The 24,129-nt window shown below is 42.9% G+C and overlaps 1 protein-coding gene across 1 annotated transcript in view; it reads right to left on the reverse strand.

Moving 5' to 3' along the window:
• Positions 1 to 24,129, reverse strand: part of magi1b (membrane associated guanylate kinase, WW and PDZ domain containing 1b) — a 212,018-nt gene that overhangs the window by 31,091 nt on the left and 156,798 nt on the right. Inside the window, exons 6-12 of the mRNA XM_036151669.1 lie at positions 23,385 to 23,467; positions 22,612 to 22,644; positions 17,408 to 17,465; positions 13,832 to 13,947; positions 12,353 to 12,469; positions 9,222 to 9,407; positions 8,475 to 9,134 (exon numbers count right to left, since the gene is read on the reverse strand). Of these exons, the coding sequence (XP_036007562.1) occupies positions 8,475 to 9,134; positions 9,222 to 9,407; positions 12,353 to 12,469; positions 13,832 to 13,947; positions 17,408 to 17,465; positions 22,612 to 22,644; positions 23,385 to 23,467 (1,253 nt within the window). The remainder of the gene's footprint in view (positions 1 to 8,474; positions 9,135 to 9,221; positions 9,408 to 12,352; positions 12,470 to 13,831; positions 13,948 to 17,407; positions 17,466 to 22,611; positions 22,645 to 23,384; positions 23,468 to 24,129) is intronic.

The following is a 24,129-nucleotide window of genomic DNA, read 5'->3' on the forward strand; positions in this document are numbered from 1 at the left end:
AGATCTCGCCTCAAGAATGATGGCCTCCAACAGGCAGGTCCATCTGTCACCGTGGCGACAGTACCTGGTGACCGTGGCGACTGACAGACCGTTTCCAAGCAACAGTTGTTGTAGTGAGTCCGGTAAATGAGTAAAAAAGCTCACATCAGCTGTGAACATCGGTCTGTTGGACTCTTTAAGACGAATGCACCCAACGTGACCGTACAGAACATTCCTAACATCTTTCTAATTTTAAATCAGAACTCCTTTAGCTTGCAGTGCTTTTAAAAGGAGGCCCACCTCTCACAAACGTACACATGCACCATGAGGGGGAACCCGGCGCTGACTGTCGGCAGAGCATTGTCATGGAAACAAAAGATGGTGCAGAGGTAGAGATTTTCTTCTCAGCCACTGGCTCTGGAGGTCTAAAGACAGGGTAGACCGTTGGACGTGGGGAGAGACGGAGAGAGAGAGAGCGTCTCACCTTGCCCCCGTGCAACAAGCAGAGCTTCACAGGACCGGGCCTCCAGCAAGCCGAACGTGACAAGAGGTGAATCATTGGCACCTAGCTAGAAGCCCCCCCCGCACCCCGCCCCCGCCTCATCATTGCTTTTCCGGACCGCAGTGCTGTTCGTTATGCCGCCATCGGAACGTTCAGTCAGCAGAATTTTTTTTTATGCGAACTGAGCAAAAAACACAACGCTTCCTGGCCGTACAGTGAATTGATTTCCTGCTTTGGTCTGTGCAGGGACCCATCATCAGCGTTTATCTTTTCTTAATGGGCGGATACAACCCTGTCCACATTAAATGGGCCTTAGAAAACGTAACTGCAAGTTTGTTTATGTGGGTTATGCGAGTTTGTATAATTGCGTTTTGTTCCCATCAGTGATCATTCTCGGAGTGCACTGATCTATGGAGTGCTTTTTGACAGGAGGCACTTAAAAGCTGTTGGTGCACTTGCCCACCATTATGCCAACAAGAATTGTCGAGTGCGGCAATGATCCACTTTCACTTTTTTCCCCCTATTGAGCTCTGTTTCTGTAAATAACAAAGAGAACAAAGGGAATGCATTTCATCTGTCATCTATTTTCAGGGGTGCTGTAGATCTGTTCCTTTCTGCACAAAACAGCAATGAGGACAAATAAGTCAGAGTAATAAAAAAAAGCAAATACACCATCTGCTGCCACAGTGTTTCGCCCGGCTAAAGTATTCATACCCCAGGTATTGGGATTTTATGTGACAGACCAACATAATGTAGTTCTTGCCTTTCAAATGGGAAGAAAATTATGTAAGGTTTCTTAAGTTTCTTTTTTGTAAATAAAATTACAGATGCTCTCCAACCAATCTGGGTTATATTATATGGATGAGTGGGCAAATGTGTCTCTAGATGCAAACCTGGTAGCGATATGACAAAAGGGTTGCAGCTGGAGTTGCAGTGGAAGGTGGTAGTAACTTAACAAAATGCAAAAAGGTCCTAAACGTATGAGTAATTTTCCAGAGCACTGTATGCAAACCCTAGAAAAGAACGGTTACCAAAGGTAATCTAAGGCAGTCCTGTTGCATCTGATTCCTCGTATCCCTAAAGGAGATGAAGAGAGAAAGTAAAAGAGCAAGGAATTCTGCCAACACATTGAAGCTGGTGACACTTTGCCATCTTAGCGCTGTAACCTGTAATTTGTCCAACCAGAAGTTGCGTGCGAGACGGGAAACAGCCTATCATCTCTAAGGAGTGAGAGTCCTTATCGCCCAGCAGGTCTAATGTGTCACTGATGATTGATGAGTCAAGGGGGGGTGGGGGGGGGTGGGAGCAAAAGCAAAGCCTCATTGGGGTTTCAATGCTGCCATTTCATCATCTCTGCAATCTTTCAACGTCTCTCCATCCACTCCTCATCCTCTCTCCCGTCATCCACCGCAGCTCTGTATCCTCCTATTTCCTGCACGCTGCCTCACGCATTCTTTGCCACCAAGCACAACCTATCATGCATTCAACGCAACACCTGCTTTAGCTTACAAGTTGGAAAAAAAACGCATCCATACAGCATCAGAAATGCTCTACTTTTCTGCGGCTGACTAATGGCTTGAACGGCTGGGTTAATCAAGTGGCTGTGTTTGAGAAATTCTTCGCCTAAACTAGTTTTCCCTGACAGGCTACACAGCGGGAGTGTATCCCTGTGAAGGCTGCGTTGTTGCACCTTTTTAAAAAAGGAAATCAGCAGTCTTAACAATGGAAGTACGACAGGGCCAAAGCGAATTATGTGCACGTGCAGAACATCAGTGGGGGTAAGAGAAGACAGGCGGGGAAAATGAACCCATTAGCGCAGAGTAATTAAACAAATGAAAGAGCAATGCATCACAGAATACAGAGCTGACTGAAGTAATAAATCATTCCAGCATAGTTTTGAAATGCAGTATATATTATATCTCAGCAGCAGAAGGATTTCTAATACAACTGTATCTTTATGTGCGGCTATATAAACATTTTCCAGCCTAAGACACCAACATAAAAGGCCCTTTTCATACAGGGACCACTCTCCATTAATCTGGCATAAGAACAAGTTGGTGTTCTACCATTACACCTCGGGTGACTTACAGTAACACTGACAGAAATGCCAGCAGGCTAGCCTAGGTTAGTTACTTTTACACAAATTAGCCAACTTTATGACTACCATCCTAATACCCCAATGTTTGCCAAGTCAGGGATGAGCAATTTATATTTCTCATAGGGCTACAGGAGCAACTGTGATTGTTATGAACCATCGGCTGAACCATATGTTTTCCTCAATGTGGAGGTAATGATAAACTGTCAGGCTTTTACATTTTCTGGCAACATTAGGAAATGCAAATGAAAAGAGGTGAAAAAAAAAATGTGGTTCTCTTCATTTTAAGCTCCAAATGTGTCCCTCATAGAAAAAATGCACTGTTGTAGATCGACATCGAAATATTATCAACAAATCTTTTCTAATTTCTATGAATGTCACAATCTACTTCAGTCTTCAGTATACATAATATTCAGAAGGTTTCTGAATTGTTAATCTCTGAAATGCCACTTTTATTGGGTAAAGGAGCTGTAAGTAATACTGACACCTTGTGACTAAAATCGGTACAACAGCTTACCAATCAAAACAATCCAATATGCCGTTTTTAAACAGTGTGTTGCTGTTGTGAGTTTTTATTTACACGGGAGAGGTATGTGATGTTGTATTCTGGTCTATTTCTGGTCCGCTTTTCTTACTGGCTTCCATCTTTGCAGACTGCTGCTCTTTTGCCAAAATAAAATACCAAATGCTGCACATGATTGGCTGAGGAACCAGGAAGTAAACACGGGCTAGACTCTGAAACGCAGTAGTTCCACACCGTATCTCTTGGTTTGAAAGCAGAAAAATGTGACTCTGACATTGGTGATGGAGAGGACCAACTGTTTATAGGGAATGCTACTTCCATCCCAGGTGACAAATGAGAATGATTTTGGTTGAATTTACAGTAAATATGTTACTTTTAGCTCCTTTAAAATCTCATTTTTTTGTTGTTGTTTTTTTTTTAAAGAAAAACAAACATGATATTGGCTAAATATACTTAATGTATGCTGTGAATGTTTAACTTGCAAATATCACATTGGCATCTGGCCATGGCAAATCAGTATGTCAATATTTATCTTTGGGTAAGGTCATTTGTCTAAATCTACTCCAGGTTTCTAGTTCATTCCCCAAAACACACATATTTCCCATAATTGTTAGGAATTTTCCAACTTGAAAGATTTCTAAAAATCTTCCAGCCTAACATTCCGTCGAAAGTTTACAAGAAGCCTTCAGCCCCTTTGCAACACTAGATGCAAGATGACATTGTTAATTTAAAATGCCAACTTTAAATAATATTTACTTTTAACTTCAGTAAAACCCCTATTAACAATGACTGCTCTCTGCTACACGGGGTGATGTCACCCTTACTTCTAACTATAAATAGCTAAAAGCAGTTGAAAGCTGAATGGCTTGGAAAAATATTTTAAAGGCTGTTAAGCAAAATGTCTAAAAGGAGGACTTGCAAATTAAGTCTTTACAAAACAAAATAGAGTTCAGAAATTGGCCACAAAGCTCTGATCGGTGCATCTTTGCTCAAAACTAATGAACAAAAAAACTTCATTCGTAGCAGCTGAACTTCAGATAAACATGACAGTTTAATAAGCGTAAACGTGTAACAAGCTTTTCATCTGCTTCCGCATCAGAGCTCATGTTATTTATTAAGCAGTTCCCGACTGAAGGTTGTTGCTTTGAACGACTTAGAAACATGAAAAAAAAAAAAAATCTTCATGTCTGAAAAGGTCTCGTTTACGGGTCTAAAACTGAACCGAACAGAGTCACAAAGTCTGAAGAAAAAGAAAAATGTGCCAGAAATCTTGCTGGTGTAAGAGTTAAATTGCACTTCTGTTTCTTTTTTTTTAAAACAAGTTGAGCTGTGCATAGAATTTCACACTGTGAGGAAAAACAGCAAGAGAGAGACGAGCGGGCATGGTGTAGCACACAGACTACTTCCTTAACGAGTGTGTTTCTTCATGAAGCGGTCCTCAGGGACTGGCTACGTTTTTCACGTGGGCGAGCAGGTGTGAATACATTCCGGCAGTGGTATGTGTGTTGGGGGGGCGGGGAGGCAGAGCCATGGTAGGGGTATGGAGGGGAAGATGATGGGCTGAATGGCCACCAATTAAGACTGAACTTCTGCCTCTAGTCTTTTAGGTGCATGCATCATGACTGTGGTTCACTGCGCATGTGGGTATGCGCACAATAGGCGTCGTCTCCGGGAGGAAAACAGTCTTGACTGATTGACGGAGAGCGAGAGCGAAGGAGAATACCAGAGAAAACAAGGCGTGTGGGGGTGTTTATAAGCAAAGCTGACATCAGGACCCCAATTAGAGGCCAGTGAGCTCTGCTGCTGCTGCTGGTGGATGGATCAGCAGAGAGACGGCAGCTAAGAGACTGTGAGCAGGAGAGTAATTAAGGCGGCGTGACGAGACTGTCAGCGATGCTCTCATGGGTGCGGCTGTGTGTGAGCCTATTGCTAATATACGTGATATTATGCGGATGGAGGAACGTAATTGAGCAATGTGAAACATGACGTAAAACCTTATGGTTTATGCAAGAAGACGACGAATGTCAGGAAAGGTTGAGGAATTCAGAGAGGCACGATGTATATGTTAAATGTTTATATGCATTTTGAGTAAGGACTGTTCCTTGATTCATTTTAATCTCAAACATTATATTTATGTTGTTGTTGTTTTTTTTGGCTGACTATATTACACAGAAGTAATCATAAACCTGATGATAAATTCAGGAGAGTAAGGCTCCTTAAAACATAAATGTACTTTATGTTTATCTGACAGCTAATGAAGACATTAGTCAATCAATGTAAATATCTCAATTGGCCTTACAGTATTCAAGCCCTTCTTATAATTGCTTCTCTGCCCTTTACATTTTTCCACCGGTATTTCAAAAGTGGGTCTTTTGGTGATGAACCCCAAGTCACTGAGCTTGGAAGAGCTCACGCAGATCTTTAGCTACCTCCACAGATTATCTTGCAATCTGTCAAAACGACAATATTTCTTCCAGCCAGAAAAACATGCTGGTAGATCTAAGTTAAAATTACGTCAAGCCAGGAGTGTGAATAATTTGGAGCCTAACTAAATATAAAACCTTTCTTCTAAAAGCTCAGGAGGAACTGAACTTGCACCCGGTTTCATATATTACCATTTCCACCGGTGAATAAAAAAATTATTTACGTGAGGTGAAATATGAGGAAATCAAACACTTTGTAGAATCTAAAGCCCCTTCATGTCTATGAAGTATGTGCGTCACCTACTTACTTTATCCATTTCTTTATATTTAAGGATCATCTGGGGATGAATGTTCAATCCTAAAAGATGTCAGATTAATAGACCATGCAGCGGTCAGTTGGAGCCACAGCGAGCATTTGGCAGGTCGAGTTGAGTTCATCTTTATCAGTGCAGACAGATTTCCAGCACTGTGTAAAATTAGATAACTTATATTATCGACTCGAAGCATCTGAGCGGCAGTTGCATGAATTGCGTAGTTGTGGCACATATGCTGTGTCTCAGAGATACAACGGTCATGACATGAAATTTATAACTTGCATGGCGACCTGATTTAGCTGAAGATTAGATGAGGGATCCTACAGCATCAGAGGTATGTAAAGACAATGCTATTTACCAAGGCAGAGATATGCAGCGGCTATATAAGGACGATGTAGACTCTGAAGGGTTCCAGTTATTATGGTTCGCTCATTACTGCTTGTTCAGAGCAGTCGTGCACTTCATCACCGGGACCCGGTGTTTAACTGTGCAAATGAGAGAAGTGCCGTCTGCAGACTGTTGTTCTCTTATTAATCTGTTTGACACAGACCAAGCAAACATATTTGCTCTTTATGTCTTTTTCGGTTCTCCTCTGGTTTCTCATTAACACTAAATAGGCTTTGAAGGATACTCGCATTAAAAGGCTTTTAAGGCTGCTGGTCCTGTTTTGTCTCATTTTTCTATAAGCTTTTTAAACTCTGAAAAAGTGACTTTAGCTGAAAAAAAATTCAGACAGTCCCAGCTAAAGCGAAGGCGCAACTTGTTTTTAACCCCACCCCCCTTCCTCTAACAAGGTCAGATTTGACTATTTTATGGGCTTGTGTGCATTATCAAGATGAGAACATGCTGTTCATTAACAAATGCAAGGAGAACAGGACTAGTTTGATCTGTTATTCTTTCTTGGCCGTGCATCAATGGGCCAGACAATGAATGAGGGATCTAATGGAGGATGTGACATAGATTCCGGGGGTTTTAGGGGGAGAGAAACAAAAAGCCTTATTGTGAGATTTCACCTGATTTATATCCTCCAACAGTTTTACCCACATAACCTTGCAGAGGATATAAATTACATGTACAAAAACACAATTATACTCTCACACACACACACACACACACACACACACACACACACACACACACACACACACACACACAGAAAAACGGGCTCAGTTTTGTTCCTTGAATTAATAAGCTATAAAGCAAGTTGGGGACAGTCTGCCCGAAGAAATGGCGGCTTTAGTTGCATCACTGACCGGTAACTCTGAAAGGGACCAGATGGGAAATACAGAAATTCAGTTATTGCACTTTTATCCTTCGTTACCAGCTGCTTTGTTCCCATTTAGTGCTGCTGCACCACAATGATTGTCAATCAGTGGCCGTAACAAAAGCCGCGCCACGCGCAGCTTGAACACAATCCTTCACATGCTGCTGCACTGTTTCCAAAGAACTGACATTGACTGAGGAACTTGGAGAATGCATGTTCAGGGTAAAATGTCACAGACTTCAGCTCAGAATGAAGTCTGGTAGGTGGAAAGAAAAGAAAAAAAAAAAAAACAGCACAATTGGCTGCATCTTTAAAGTCATTTGCTCCTACACGAGCACACCGAAGGCTCAAAATAAACTAGACAGGTTGTCAACCAGCAAAGAAAGCAGACAGGAAGAAGCAGAGGGCATCTGGGCAGACAGATAAGACTGGGGGGAGACAGAGTAAGAACAATCTGGGAGGATATTCAGACCTGAAACACCACTGCGCTTCAAAATCTTTTCTTCACTCTAAACTTTGAACCGTCCTCCTTTTTGCACAGCCGTTTCTGCGTCAGGTCCGTGCCGTACAAAAGAATCCAGGCTTCCTAAACTTTTTCCACATTCAGTCACTTTGAAACAACGGATTTTGTATGTTATTGTTATTTTGTTTTATAACTGGCCAACACAATGCAAAATACAAAAGTAAATTAGAAGGAAAAGATGTGCATTAAGTAGTCAGTCCCCTTTACTCTGACCACCCCCCCCCCCCCAGACACCTTCCATGTATCCTTCCTGACCATGCACTGATTCATGTTGGTCTGTCACAAAATAAAACCCACATAAAACATATTGCCATTTGTCATTTTAAACGTGACAAACAACAACTGAGAGGCGTGAATACTACTGGCACCGTTTGTTGCACTTGTCACTGCCATTCAGTATAAACACCTCATCGTCTCTTCCTGCTCCGTGAACATCCATCTCCTCAAATGTTATCTGAACTTCCTCTCCTCCTTACCATAATCATCGTGCTCCATTTCGCCTTGTTCGCAACCCAATCACTTTTTCCCCGCCGTCGTCTATTTGCATGAATAAATAAACGTGCGCGTCGATAAAGGAGCTCTGTGAGTGAAAACAGCCTGTAAGGCAGAAGGCTATTATTTTCGCCAATGGCGTCGAGCAGACTCGTGGCAAAGGTTTGTTTGTTTTTTTTGTTTTTTTTTCGCAGCGCTTCACAACATATGGGAACATAAATCAGAGCCTGCCACAGATCCCTACTCCGGCTTCCTCGCTTCCATCTGTGCTGATGAGTTACAACAGGGTGGGCAAGCTTGCTCACGGACTAAGTGCGTAAAAAAAGAAAAAGAAAAAGAAAGGCCGGGCCTTTGCTCACCTCTCTGCACCAGCATGGTGACCTCGCTGCCTTTTGGCAACTTGCTGAGCATGTCCACAACCTGGTTGTGAGACATGCTCTGCACATTCCTCTTGTTCACCTCCACGATGATGTCCCCCTCTCGGAGGCCGCGGCAGCGAGGGTAGTCCACGATCTGCTTCACCCGCTGCCCTCCGCCGCCGAGGCTGTCCGCGATGGTGAAGCCGAAGCCCTTGTCCCCTTTCTCCATGTGTACAGTGATGAGTTCCGGTTGCGTCGCGATGGCCGAAGCCAGGTTGACCACGTCGCTGGAGTAGCCGAGCTGGGAGGAGGTGTCGGAGGCCGCCTCGGTGGAGGGGCTGTGGGGTCGGGGGAAGCCGTTGAGAGGCGGCCCGCCGTTGGTCGGCCCGTTGTTGGTGCTGTGGCTGCCGTGGCTGGACGGCGAGTCGTAGCTGTTGGTGACCTCCTGGCCGTTGACAATGATGGGATCTTTGTTGTCGATGATGGCCACCGAGGTTACCAGGCTGGTGTTTGGGTCGTCGGGGTCGAAAGGCAGTGGGTAGCCACGGCAGAGCTCCAGGTTGACCATGGAGCCGATTGGGATGGACTGAAAGATCTTTACCACTTGGGCGTGCGTGTAGCCCAGCACACAGGTGTCGTTTACACTCACGATTACGTCACCTTGAACGTGGAGAGAAAGAAGGTATTTTAGCCAGTGAACTGAACTCATGTTCCCTCTTTTCCGACAATAAATGCAGCAGCACCAACCTGTCTCCATCTTGCCATCAAGGGCTGCAGGTCCGTCCAGAACCAAGCTCTTTATCTGCAAGAACTCATCTGGCTCGTCCCCTCCTACAACGGTGAAGCCAAAGCCTCGGCGGCTCTTCTTCAGTTTGGTATTGATGAAGGTCCCATTCAGTTCTGAACGGTTCCTTGTAAAGAAAGGCTTCCCACCTGAACACAAAGTTGGACAATTCTGCTTTAATTACACTTATGTGACGACGCAAATTCAATAACGTCCTACAGAATTCAGCATGGATGCTTGGAGAGCTGCCAGCCCGGCTCACAGTCCTAGAACCTTTAGAGAAATGCTGCTAGCATTACCCAAACACAATGACACTTAAGGCTGGCAACCATTTGGGACATTGCCAATGCAAACACATGGTTTTAATCATATCCCTTTTGATTAAGCTGTGCCAAAGCTTCATACACGCCGCCTGCCTACAGTCAATGCACTCTTTCTGAGCAGCATAATGGAGGCGTGGATAATGGAGAGAATCCAGGCTGTTTTTCTGCTTATTGTCCGTTTAGTCTGATGCGAGTTCTCCCTGAATGCAGGCCTGAGCCAAGTAATTAATAGTCAGGACAACCCGTGGCATGAGATCTTGCAGTATTAAATGACACAATAAGTGTGACCTGTAAAAGCGCCACCTGGCAAATGACTTTATCTGGTCAAATAAGTCGAAGGCTCTTATTGTGAAGGATGTAATTATACCCACCACATTTGGTCCGCTTTAAACAGACCAGAGTTTGTATCCCCTCTTGCTCCGGACCTTTTGTGCAGGCCTTACACTCAAGCGAACCCTGATCCGGACCAAACAACCGGACTGAGACCTACTTTTTGAGGTGGTCTCAGTCCGCCTCCAAGTGGATGCTGGTGTGTTTGCTTCTGGTGTGAATACGAAACAGCCTGGATCCGAGCCAACTACAGAAAACATAGATGTCTCTGGAACCAAGAAGCCCCCGCAGCAGACTGAGCAATGCTGCTTCCAGCAGGTTGTGTGACTTCTACGGTTTGCAGGACGCATTCTCCGATGGCAAATTCCAGAAATTAGAAATAAAGTGTCTCCAAACCTCCAAACGAAATCAAGTCCGCTTCTGGTCCTGACCAAACAAGGACTTCCTTGGTGAATACACCCAAAGATGTGATGTTGTGCCGTTGTGTTGACTGTTGGTTAAGAAAGCTAAAATACCTAGCTAAGTCCTAATGAGATAGCAGGGGCAGTATCAGCCGTATGAAGTATAGAGTAGCAAAGCCGATGCACCTTCTCCACATTTTGCTGCACACTGCCAGTCAGCTGACTGGAAGATGGTTAGGTTATGTTTAGGGTCATCCTGCTGGAAGATGCACAAATCCAGCTACTTTATCTCCCCACCAACTCTGACCAACTTCCCTCTTCCTGCTGAACAAAGGCATCCCCCACAGCATGACACTGCCACCACCATGTTCCACTGTGGGTATGCTGTATTCAGTATAATATGCATTGTTAGTTTTACACCACATGCAGGGTAATAGGATGGAAACTAAGTGAGTACCGCCAGTCACCATTAATACGGCAAACCTATGGAGGGCAGCTGAATAAAGCCTTGCAGGCAGAGCGGATGGCCGGCCTAAATAACTGCTCGATAGACTCCCGGTGCTACTCTAGAGAAAGGAGAATGCAAAAATGGTAAAACATCTTGCACCATAAGAACCTTTACTATAAAACTACAACTAAATTTGCTGGCCTTCATTCTATATGAAACTGTGCCTATCGTTCAAACTGAAGAGATGGTGAGAATAGGGACATCAACAGTTGACTAAAAACACCTTTTTTTCTGGAATGACTAAATTTAAGATTTATTTGATGGGCAATGGCAGATTAAATCCAGCATATTTCTTCATCTGTTTTTGACAAGTTAGCTGCGTCGTCCTGTTTGTGATATTGTGTGCCGAGAGCGTGTCTGTGTATTTCTTATTAAAGGAGGGATGCAGCCAAACTGTCAGCTGAATTATTCGCGGCGCATGTGAGAATGGACCGGAAACCAGGGAAAAACACGAACCCGGGGAGTCAGATGAAGAGATTATAAATGATGTCTTTGAGAGAATATCGAGGGGCACGACGGGTCGAAGGAGAAGGAGACAGCAACGGGAGACTGAGGGACGACAGGAGGAAACTCCCTAAGACAGGGAGCTATAAAACAAAGATCGACAAAGGGAAGAAACCCAGACAGAGCGGCCACGGAGAGCAGTAACAGGGAGCTCCAGAATGAGGCGGTTAATTCTAAGCCATGACTGGGCTAATTAGACAAGCTGCTAGTGGGAGGCTGGCATGAAAGGAGCTGGCAACGAAGGGAAGGAAACCCGCAGCAGCTGGAGGTGTGTGCATCACTAAACGATGGGTGAAATCAGCCCATTATTTCATTTGAACATGGAACATTACAAAACTGCACCGAACAGTTTTATTACGGACCTTTTCTTAAAAAATCTCAACACCGTCTCGAGTGCTCGCTCGTAAAAAAAAAAGTAATCCACTGCACATTATTAAAGCGATAAAGTCCCTGCATTGACTAAGAACAAATTCAATTGCTTTAGAATGTCAATTCATTACTTGTCTTTCATTGAAAAAAACTAAAACACGGCCCAAGGCACTGACAGAAATATGACATTACAAATTTAGCTTTGTTTAGCACACAGGTGTCAAACTCAAGTCCCGCGGGCCAAATCCGACCCGTCAAGGTAAGTTATCCAGCCCTCAAGAGCCAAAAAAAAAGCATATCATGTCATAAAGTAGAGGCATATATCCTTTTAAAGTGTATAAAGTGGCTAAAACTGTGCCTCCTGTAAGTGTAACTCACCCCAATATCAACTTTTTTTGCAGATAAACTGTATAAACTGGGCCTAAGGTTACTACTTTTATCTGTGCATTTTTTATACTTCTATCTGAACTGGAATGAAATTATGAAATGAAAAGTATCGTCTATACACGTGCAACCGGCCCTTTTAATGACTTTGTGACACCAAAGTGGCCCCATATAGAAATGAGTTTGACACCCCTGGTTTAGCACATACGTTGCTAAGTGTAACAGAAGCTATGAGATAACGACTGCACCTTTAATGCCTATTGAACAGAACTCACGTTTTTGCCCCATGGCGTTGGGAACGGGGGGACCAGTTTGAGGGTCCCTGTAGGTCTCGTGGTTGGCAGTGTAGGTAGCCAGTGGGGCGCCTGCCAACGCCGAGTCCTCGATCCACTCTGCAAGAGCAAAAAACATCATATTCTCTAGATGGGGGTAGAAACAGGAGGACAGTCGTCCTGCTTGTGCAGTGGACCAGAGGCTCCAGAGCGAAACCGGGTTCTTATGAGGCTGACAGAGAAAAACCAATTCAGAAAGTGAACGGAAGGAGTTAAAAAGCTCAAAAGCGAGGCACAGCTTGACTTAATGCTGGTCATTTGGCTGTATTGTCATTTACTACCTTTGTAGTGTTGCTGGTTTTGTACCTGACTTTTTCCGAGTATAAAACGAAAGCATTTCATATCGACCGTGCGTCAATTCATACCCACCTGATTCATATCCAGCGTTAGAAAAACGACAAGACATTTTCTGGGTTGTGCTCTACAATGTAATGTTTTTTTTTATTTTACTCCAGTAAACGATGTTCATTACCATGAGGTTGCTCAGAGTTATACTGGTCCTATATCGTTGTCACTAAGACAAAAAAAGGTTGCATGATGGTTTACGTCATGGGTAGGAAAGTTTGAACTTGTGGGTACAAATTGGAAAAGGGCCAAACTAACCAATTGCTTTTGAGCAGGTCTTACAAGATTTCTATTGAATTTATTTTAGAGGCTGTATATGATTTATTGCCTTATTTCAGCAATGGAAAGATCAGATTGAAATCCTGATGCGTATTCTCAGTGGAAAGATAGAATCAATGCAGCAAGGGGGTAGAAAAATCAGTAAAACTGCATGAAGGGAGTTGTTTTTGTTTTTTTGAAGACTTCTTTTTGGGAAAAAGTCAGCAGGTAATTGAGGTGAATCTAATGTTTTCTGTTGGATGAACACACGGTGGGGTGTCATAAGGGAGTACCCATGGGGGCTGACCTGCATTTGCAATCAATTCCAGCAATGGAGTTTCCCGATGAGTGCATAAGTGTAGACCCGGAAAGAAGAGGAAGATTACTTATTGGTGGCGTTTGGTTACTACCTTTGATATGACTCCTTTACCAGAGAGCTACGTAAAAATGTACTTAGTGTCACAAATGAAAAAGGAGGACAAATTGTAAGGCTCATCATTTCAAGCAGAAGTACTACTTACTTGTCTTTCACCCTAGGATGAAAGCCTCAAATTATTCAAACAAACAAAACAAACGCAGTAGAGAAATCAGAAATTAACGTAAATAAAAGGCTGCGCCGTACAGCCGCAAATAATAGTTATGCCTTAATGGAAGGGCACTTAGCAAATCATAAGGCCGTAGCAGGCAGTATCGCCGAGCGGAGCAGCAGCAACTGGTGCAAACAGTCAGACAGACAATGCAGGCTTAAACATGAATAGAAAGAAAGAAAATGACGCCCTTTGCGGGGGCTTGTGAACGAACCTCGGATGTAGCGCTCACCTTCAGGTGGCTGCTGGCTTTGGGGCTGAGGCTGCTGGGCGGGCGGCTGTTCCAGCTGCCTGCGCCTCTTAGCCTCCAGCACTGGGTTTTCATACTGGGTCTTCCTGTTGATATGACTGTGGATCAGTGCGGGGAGAGAGGACATACAAGGAATGCAGGAGGATTGAATTTGACAGGGGGGGGATCAGCAGGGGGTGCAGGTGTAGGGGGGAATCAGCAGGTGTGCAGAGCACAGTAGAATAAGGGACAGGTGGAGTGGAAAATGAAGATAGAGAATAGAGTCAGGTAGAGCCAAAGAAAGAAGGCAGGGGGGAGACAAGGTGATACGATTTTCATTAATAAACCAACGTATTGGACACATCCACCTGCAATCATAAAAAGTCATCTAATAAAACGTGTATGACCCAATAACACCGATAAATCTCTACATAACCAACAGGGTAAATTAGTCTTAAATACATACATTTTCTCAGTACATTTCCACCAGATGTTAGCAACAACTAGAGCTGCACAATCCAAGAAAACACAATCATGACATTAATGTGTGCAATATGGCACATGTAATATACAGCTCAGGTTCCGTTAACACCGCAGGCAAATGTGGCCCAAATCTGACGTAGCAGGTCAAGTGACCAGGTCAGACGTTTTAGAACCAGAGGGGACGCTCACATCTGATCTTTCCAAGTCACATTTGAGCCACCTCCATATGTGGTCCTGAATTCGATTTGTAACTGATCTTTTTGAAAGTGACTCCAGCTGGAACGATCGAGGCGGATTTAATGCGTCTTTAATGCGTCTTTGTAGTGACGTTCGATCGACACGTGTCCCGACTCTGCGCCACCAGCAGCTGGAGGTGATAGCAGTTAGCATTAGCAAGACAGACGGCAGCTGCCTGCACAGCTCAGTAGACCTGGCTCAGGATGTCCACAGATAACACAACATGCAGACACAACGGGCAAAATATTTCCACACTTGAAGTCAGCTGACTGACTGACAAACACTTCCTGAGAAGATCAAAGTATGCAAAACAGTCTGTAGGGTCTTACCAAGTCTAAATAGTCCGTTATCGTCCCTCTTTTGAACAATATGAATTACTGTGTTGTTCCATGAATGAGTCAACGCTTCCTCATTGATGCACTCATGTCTAGTAAATCCTGTGAAGTAATCTTAAACCTTCATTTAAAGAACTCTGCAATCAGATATTCCCTGATAAATTAAGAGTGTGCAAATAGGCATTACCGGAAGAGTGACGGTAATATGGAACAGACCACAAACATCTCAGCAGGTGCCAACAGCCCTTTCAGGTTTTGGAAAGTCTTGGAGTCTGTTAGTTTTTTGATTTAATGTTTCTGAAACGTTTACCTTCAGAACAGCGACCGAATGAACTCGGTCTCTGTGAAGTTGTTAAATCTCTGCCCCACCATTCCTGGCTGCAACCTCGCAGCCAAATGCACATCTGTGCACGAAACGCTTTGTAAAATGTCAGAGTTTCACTCTCTTTTTATTTGTGTGCTTTCCCCTCAGGACCCGCTGACACATTAAATGGCTTTCATTGGACACTTTAATCCATAAAACCTATTTCTTCTATGTTTGCTGGACCAAAGCAGGCTGAGTGAACTCACTAATGTTCTTTTGGGCATGCAGGTCAGTTTGGAGCCAAAAACTGTTCACGCTGGAGTCAGATGTAGGAAGCATTTCAAAAGTAATAGGAACAACCTTGTAAAAAAAATAAATAAAAAATAAAAATCAGATTTTAGATAAATCTGAATTGCGTATTAAGACCTGCAGTGGGAATGTGGCCTAAAATGTCAGATGTGGCAGGATATTGTCTGTACCATACATACAAATTATGTATACTAACAACCAAAGTTAGTGTAGGAATAAGATCTTAACACATGAAGAAAAGGAGATGCAGAAGGCAGAAAAAGCCAACAAAATTTTCTTTTGGAGTACCCATAATGTCAGGGTGTCCCTTTAGGAACTTTGGGTCATAATGCAAAAATGAAAAGAACGTCATTTCACCATCAACCAGCCAGGACCAGGTGGTCCTTGCAAGATTTCTGACAGGAATAATCAGAAGAGTTGTGCAAAATCCAAGGAGCACTCAAATAGCTTTATAAAGAACTGGAATTAGCAGGGAAGTGAGTTTTATTAAGTAGTGCTCTAAACTTCAATGGTTTGTCTTCACAATCACTGCACAAGACTCCACTACTGAAAAAAAAGCATGCAGAAGTGTACTTAAATTTTACTGCAGCACATTTGGAGACCTCTTTAAAATCTTTTCAGACAAGACTGAACTGTCCCTAAAAACATCACCAACAACCTAAATTCAACAAAGAAACAGTGAAGTGGTGGAGGTGAGAACATTGGTGTGGGCTGTTTTTCAACATATGGTACCAGCAGACTTATATACCTGAAGGAAGGATAACTGGGGGATGTAAAGGGACATTACTGATTAGATAAGAAGATTAAATGAGCTGGACTTTTCAGAGAGACAAACGCAGATTGTAACTAGCTTCGGAAAAAAAGAAAATAGAGCTGAAAGAATGACCGCATCGACCACCCAACTTGATCCCAATTGTAAATTCATGGAAATAACTGATGATCAGAGCGTATGGAAGAAGCCTCCAGGACCTAAAAGATTTGAAGACAGTTGCTGTGGAAGAACGGATCAAAATCCACCTGGGCATTGCATGTGACTGGTTCCACCATACTGGAGACATTTTTAAAACGTCATCACACACAAACAAAAGGCTTTTCTACCAAGTATGAAACAAATTACATTAGTCTTCCTCCTTCTGTCGTTCCAGCTTTTTGATCATGAATTAATCTTTGGATAAATCTTTTATTTCTTTGTATTTGTGAAATTCTGGAGCCGTCACTGACAACTGATGAGAATTTGACTTGAGTCGCTCCATTGGAAATATATTTACAAGAAAACCCCAGTCATGTTGCAGCCTTTCCTGATGGTTTAATTCACAGAGCATCTTCCACACCAACGAGCACGCCTGGGAGGAGCCCAGCAGCCGAAAGCACTTTATTATGAGGCAAATGAGAGCAATTGTGAATAATGTATATGAGAAAACCTACTGCACTGACAAAGCAGAACAAAAAGAGCAACGCCACATCCTCAAGCCCCCAGGTGCTGCTTTGAACAACATCAAATGCACACGCAACATATTTGTATTGGTGCTGTGGGCCGGCGGCTTCACGCCGTGTGAAATGAATGAGATGCGCACACACACACGCACACACACACAAACCCAATTGTTGCTTATTTCCCCCAAATGGAAATGGCACAAACAAAATGGCCTACATTTGCCATAAAACAGCAGCGCAAACTAGCTGAGGCACAATCTGTTTGGGATTGATGGAACAAAACCTTACGTTCAGATTTGCTGCGAGGTCAACGGTTTCGCTCGCTGGACTAAAAATGGGAAAACTCGTCTTTTATGTGCAAGAAGAAAACATTTGCAAAGACTATTGCTTCCATTTTCTTTTCCGTGTCTGTTTGCGGCCGACGCTGCCACTATTGCACTTGAAGTGTGTTTAGATTTTTTACTGCACACAACTTACTCAACGTAGTAGACCCCATAGACTGGATCATCGATTTTCTCCCATCCTGGAGGAAGTTCTGCAGAGACACAACAGAGACAAGACCAGTCGGATGAGAATAACTGCAAAAAGTGGCAGGAAGGCTTGCATTATTAAATCATTGTGGTTGGGCGACATCATGACCAAACAAACGCCGATGACGCCCCGGTTTTCTTGTCCATGAGCCCAGATTTTTCTGATAAACTGCTTTTCCTACCGGCTTGTCTAAATGGCATAAAGTCCTGCCTGGCAAATGAGAACTGACACTTGAATCCTTACAAAATTAGGGCTTTTTTCTAAATCCCAAAAGGTGCATTGATTTATTAGCTAAAGCATGGCTCCCAGGGCCGCCATCAGGAACCTTTGGGTCATTCCTGTCCGGGACCTTTCAAAACAAACTGGACAAAATCGATGAAAATGCTGTTTTCCTCAGTGATTCTCTATAAAAAGGGAGACTCATATTGATTCCTTAAATAGCAATTAATATATTTATAGTGTTTCTGTTAACTTGCGTAATAGCTAATGAAACCCCAAATTTTTTTTCAATTATGAAAAAAAGGATAAACACTCAAAATATATCACACGGTAGGTAATTCATCTTATTGAGATGTGGATTATTGAAGTAAATATACTTTTTAATTTATAGAGACGTAGCAGCTATATGTTGAACTGAATCAGCCACTCTCCAGCATCGGAGAGAGTGGGCAGCTTCACAGGTCGTCCTTCTGCCTCCCACCTCCCGTCACCTCTCACCGCTGACATTTCCACACATCAGATACCAACACAGCTGGACCCCATGGGCAAGAAATGTATGAAAGAGCAACAGAAGGGAGGTGAAAGGAAGAAGAAAGCGGCCAGTTAGGTCCAGGTAAGGGAGAGCCGAGCAGGATGGAAAGTGGGGAAGATAAAGAAAAAAAAATTACAAGAAGCAAGAAGGCAGAAGAGGCAGGTGGAAACAAAATAAAAGGAGTGGAAGAGGATGAAATAATTTAGGACTTGAAACTGGTGTACGTAAACTGAAGCTTGAGTTGAAATGATTTGAGTTTGATGTTACGCGTGAGTGTGTGTGTGTGTCTGACTGCTTAATAAATGACCTTAATAATTTACTTTTCTTCCACTGAATGACAAACCTGCTAAAGAATGTTAGAAATGCAGATGCCTTTAATTCAAACCGCCAACTCGTGTAAAGCTGTCCTTGGTTTTAATGGAGAGGCACAGCGACCGTGGGGTCTTTCTGCTTCGTTTCGTTGCATTTTATCTGAGGTTTCCTTTCTCTCTGCAGCTGTCTGACAGTGGGAACACGCTGCGGATCACCTTTGCGTGCTTCCAGTGTGCCGCGTTGCCTTGAATTCAAACGCACCTAACTAAAGATGGGACCAAAAGTTTCTCTCCTCCAGGCTGAAGACAGAATGCATCTGGAAACACTTATTTCGGCTTTATGACCGATTCATGAACATTTAACCCTCCTTATGTCAGGACATAAATATGCATGGGATTGTCTCTGCAGTGCGCCATTGTCCAGCAGTTTAATTATGCTTCAGTAATTCGGTCTCTGCGATAAATGTAACATTTATCTCTGACAGAACATTTTGACTGTGTTTTAAAGCCTGATCACAGCTGCACTCATCATCGTCGAATATCCGCCCACAAAGGCTAATTTCAGAGGCATCTAAATGGCTTCAAACACAGATTGTCCAATAATTCTCTTTTGTGACTATTGCTCATGTTCGCACGTGAAGTATTAATTACAACCAAGCATCCAACTCTGGGAACCTCTGCTGTTTCACTTGGAGCGCTTCCACTGTAGTCGGAACTGAAGCCGTTAACAGGAGAATTATAGCGTCTTCCTAAAGTGTTTGTATCCCTTAAACTGTCACATTTTGACAAGTTACAACCACAAACCTCTCCTGTTATTACAGCTGCAAGTCATTTGAAATAAGTTACTACTAGAATTGCACATGTAGAGGCTGAATGCTATTTCAAGTCGCCTTAGATTGGATTGTCGGCTGCTGTGAACACCACTTTTCAAGTCTTGCCACAGATTTTATACTGGGCCATTAAATATTGCAAAATTGAAATTGCAATTCTTATGGTTTTCTCCCAAAAATGACTTTTCTCTGAACTCTTCTACAGATTTGTTGAGTTGTCCTGTCAATAGATTCTCCCACCAGATCAGGGGGATCTCTGCAGCTCCTCCAAAGTTCCCAAAGGCCTCTTGGCCACTTTTCTAATTTCTCGCCTGGCCCTGAGTAGATTTGCAGCTGCGCATAGATTTGAACGGTGCTTCATGAGATATTCAAAGATTCGGATATTAATTCATCACCTAATCCTGCTCCAAACCGCTCCAGACCTGCCTGGTGTGTTCCTTTGTCTTCATGATGCCGTTTGTTCTCTAAAGCCGCTTTCACACTTAACTCCCAATAAATTATCAGGTCAGCTCTTTTCACCCTTAGTAGGATGGATGTACCTAATACCCCCTGCAGGTGGCAGTAATGGAAGGGATATGGCTTTAATTGATCAAGCCAACCTCTAAAGAATAATTTCAGGCAGAAAATACATCTTGGTGGTTCTTACAGTGGTTAGTAGCTTTATAAAAACTACAGAAAAAATATAATATCAGTACATTTCTAAGTCAGAGAAGCAACTTTAAGACATCAAAGAAGGAGCTAAACACAGACTATAAACGTCTTACGTAATCACGCAAATGTGTGCCTTTATTAACACCAGAGTGGTCCCAGTAAATTAGTAGGTATGATACTAGGTCTTGACCCAGTAAATTGCTAAGTCAGTTTTACCCAGTAAATCAGTTCTGGCTTTATTCACACATAACCCTGAGCCGCTAAATTACCAGTAATTTGCTGGGTAAGGTTATAAGTGTGAAAGGGGCTGAAAAAACATCTGAGGCCCTCGCAGAGCATTTGGATTTATACAGACATTAAATGACACACAAGCAGACTGTTTCCTATCAGGGTGACTTCTGAGGCCATTAGTTGTGCAGGATTTTAATTAGGATTATCAGGGTTAAAGGGTCTAAAAATGAATACACACGAAAAAACTTAAAAAAGGATTCATTTTTTATAATTTAGAGTGCATAAACAGGAACTCATTATTCCCCATTCGCCACATGCAGCTGATACAGAAAGCTCGAGGAATGCAAGGTTACCGAGAGAGTGCTGCTGCAAGGGTGAAGCTGTGGTGGCTGTGGATTCCTTTATTCAAATGTTTTGAACTGGAACGTTAAATGGATTGCGGTCCCGCCTCACCTCGCACAAAACTCTAATCACCCACTTGATTTCACACTGCACTAGTTTTGCTTCAGAAGGTGCACCTGTGTGTGTGTGTGCGCGCGTGTGAGAGAGAGAGAAAGAGACTGCAGAGAGATGACGCCTGGTGCTGCTAGCATCTGACAAGGATGGGATACATCTGAATGTGTGGAAACCCAAATGAGAGGCAGAGAGAAAAACGTGTCACTCATTAGGCTTTGTTTTTCCTCTCACCCTCTGTCCTTCTTCCCCCATCCTACTTTCCAAAGCAAGGGGGAGCCGAGCTCAGTGAATTACACTCCCAACTGTTTGCATCTCATTCTCCTGATACGCTGCGTTGATGGAGGCCTCTTGGGTGAGCTTGTGGTGCCGAGAAGAACTCGCTCTTTGTGGGTGTATTATGCATGCGAAAGCCCGGATTTAGGGAAAGGGCTTTCTCTCGACCTGTATTGGATTGCAATCAGCATTCCAGCTTCCCAGTCTCCGGATGTGTCGTTTTCTCTAATGTAATATTTACTCAAATGCAACTCTAAAAATTTCCCACTTTGCATTATCTGCAGTATGCATTAACTTGCATTATGTCTGGATGTGCCCAATAAAATGTATATACAAATATTAAAAGAAATGTATATTTTATTGCAGATTAAAATCTCAAACAGTCCTATAAAATCTAAATTTTCATTTAGGAACTTATTGCAAATCCTTTTTAAAAGTATAACTATTGATAGAACCCTGAGCAGTCCCTTTAAATATGTTTTTTTTTCTATTAAAACATGACTTTTTTATGTTGAGGATTGTTTTGTACAGAATGCACAGAATAACCCATGAATTTCTGTTTCCATCAGGTTTAAATGTGTGACAGAGAGGACAATTTGTGACTTGAATGTTTTCCTGGCCAATCAATGTGAATGACATTTCCTCCTGGTCGCACTTCAAAATGGGAAATACAAGAGAAGATGCAACTCAAGCAGGCGGATATGTGCTGATCTTCATAAGTCAGCAAAGATCTACTCGCCAGAACGTTCCCATATCTACAGTCAGGGCAAGAACAAAAACTATAACACGCCTGCAGCTGTGAGGAAGAAGGCTAGAGGGACGCCCAAAGTTTGTCTTGCTAACTCCTCCGGTAAACAGGACGGTAAAGGAGGTAAAAAAATCTAAGTCTCTCAGAGAACCGCAGCAATAGGTGGCATGATGTGGTCACCACGTTTCCATAACAACTAGTTACATATCATCTACCCCAAATATCACATATATGAGATTAAAGAATTTCATTTATGACACGGTAAATAACCTACAGCTAATGTTTTAACTGGCCAGTCATAAATTAGATCCCCTTTTATGGAAACTTTACCAGTCATTACCAGTTAATAACAGTGCTATCTTATTAAGAAAGCATTTTTCTGACTGTCATGATTGGGATGCTTGTTAGAGAGCTGATGGGCTTCAGAAAAACAGGGCCTGTCGCTGTCATCTGGCTCACACAGATAGTTGTAAAAAAAGAAAAATGATTAGAAGAATCTATTCTGGATCTGAGGTTTGTAAGAAAAGACAGCCCACTGAGGTGGGAGTGTTTCGTGCTTTGACGTCTGTCTCCGTAGGTCAATAGCTGTGTTAGAGGCCACATGCAGACTGTGTTTGTTGAACGTCAGCGGCACATACGGGGGGGCTATGCTAGCTAAAATGTCAAGTCTCTCCAAGAACGATGTCTCATTTCTGGATGATTAGAGCCAGCACTCGCCTGCAGCCAAGTCGCTCTGAATGAGCCACTGGTCAGACTGTGGAGGTTGTGGTTATGTAGATGTGGACCATTAGCTTTACTTCACACATGTCCTTAGACACTCTTTAAGCACACCAGAAGATTCAATGTTACTCTAGTAATGAAATACAAACAGGAAGGAGGTGTTGGAAAGCATTTTGTACCTAGATCATCCAGCTCTTCTGTATGGACCCCTTCTACTCAGAACGATGGACCGAAGCAGCATTGGATTGTTGTTGAAGAGAAAGGATGGGAATGACAGAGAGAAAAAAAAAAGACATCTGGGTATTAGATGGATGCAGTAGCAAGATCTGGCCACTTGGTGGCAAAAGGTAATCAAAGTCAGTCCAGCAGCGTCATGTGATGGTCATTGTTTATAATACCACGAGGCATGTTTCCGCCATGTGACCGGATCTCTGTTATTGACACAAACCCAGGAACTAAAAATGTTGTTCAGGTCACTGAAAGCTGCACATTTATTTCTCATTAAAAAGTGCCAAACAGGTCGCAGAGGCCTGTAATTCCTGAACCATGAACCATTTGGCCGACTGAGGCGTGCTTTCCTGGGAAATGTTAAAAACGAGCATCACAGAGCAGCGCTGCCTACTTCTGTTGTCCAACACTGACACCTAAAGGTTACTCTGGAAACCTCCTATATGGATTATCCATCTTTAACATAAAAATTAACTATGATGCGAGATATTTCATAAAATGTCATCAATTTTGTTTAGTTATTTTTTCAATAATTCCAGCACTGAACTAGGAATAAGGAAAATTAGAGGTTCGATTGTGATTCTTTTTCCTAACCATGTTATAAAAATGCAAATATTGAGAATATTTATAAGCTTGCAATATGGAAACATTGAATTTAAAGCATAAAATAAAGATTTTTCCCATAGTTATCAGTTCAATCCCATAGGTAATTCTGCTCACATACCATCATCTTCACATTCTTCCAGGGGTTTCTGAGGTTTGTCCAGGCACCGAGGGTCTAGCCAAGAGGTGGTCTTTGTGTTGTGGCTGAACAAACCATGATAGGACAAACACAGATAGGTTAAAACAGTTCTCAATCATCATTAGTATTTGAATACAGTCACATTCGAGATGCAGCCATTTCTTCATATCAAAGCAATTTAAGCCGACACTCTGCAGTAAGCAAAAGTTTTCATACCCTTTGAACCTATTCACATTTTGATGCGTTATAATTTTATACTAATATGAGTAGAACACAATTGCAAAGCCGAAGGGAAAAGCAGCCAAGGGGCCAAATGGGGATTTGGGAGGAGCTGCAGAGATCCAGTAGCCTCGTGAGACCATCCTGATCTCGCGAGCTTTCAAGGTTTCACTCGCAGATCAGTCTGGCTACTCTCCGTTAAAGAAAATTTGGAGCCGTTCACCAAACGAACGTCCAATCAGCGTTGGCTTTGAGGCGGGTTGAGGTGTGACGCAACGAGAAGCGCGACAGTTCAGTCTAAACAACATGGCGGCTTCAGCCGATAAAACTAGCGTTAGCGTGGCTATCGAGCAAGTTTTATCGGAATTACAGATTATTTCTTTGCTGAGCTAACGAGCCTTTACCTGCAGCGGCAAGAGCAGCTTGGCTTCTGGTTGTGTTTTCGAATCTGATTGGTTCATTTGGCCCGTCTATCACCAACATAGGCCAATCAGCTAACCAGTATTTT

This window comes from Fundulus heteroclitus, chromosome 20, assembly GCF_011125445.2.
Source record: "Fundulus heteroclitus isolate FHET01 chromosome 20, MU-UCD_Fhet_4.1, whole genome shotgun sequence".
Lineage (NCBI taxonomy): Eukaryota > Metazoa > Chordata > Actinopteri > Cyprinodontiformes > Fundulidae > Fundulus > Fundulus heteroclitus.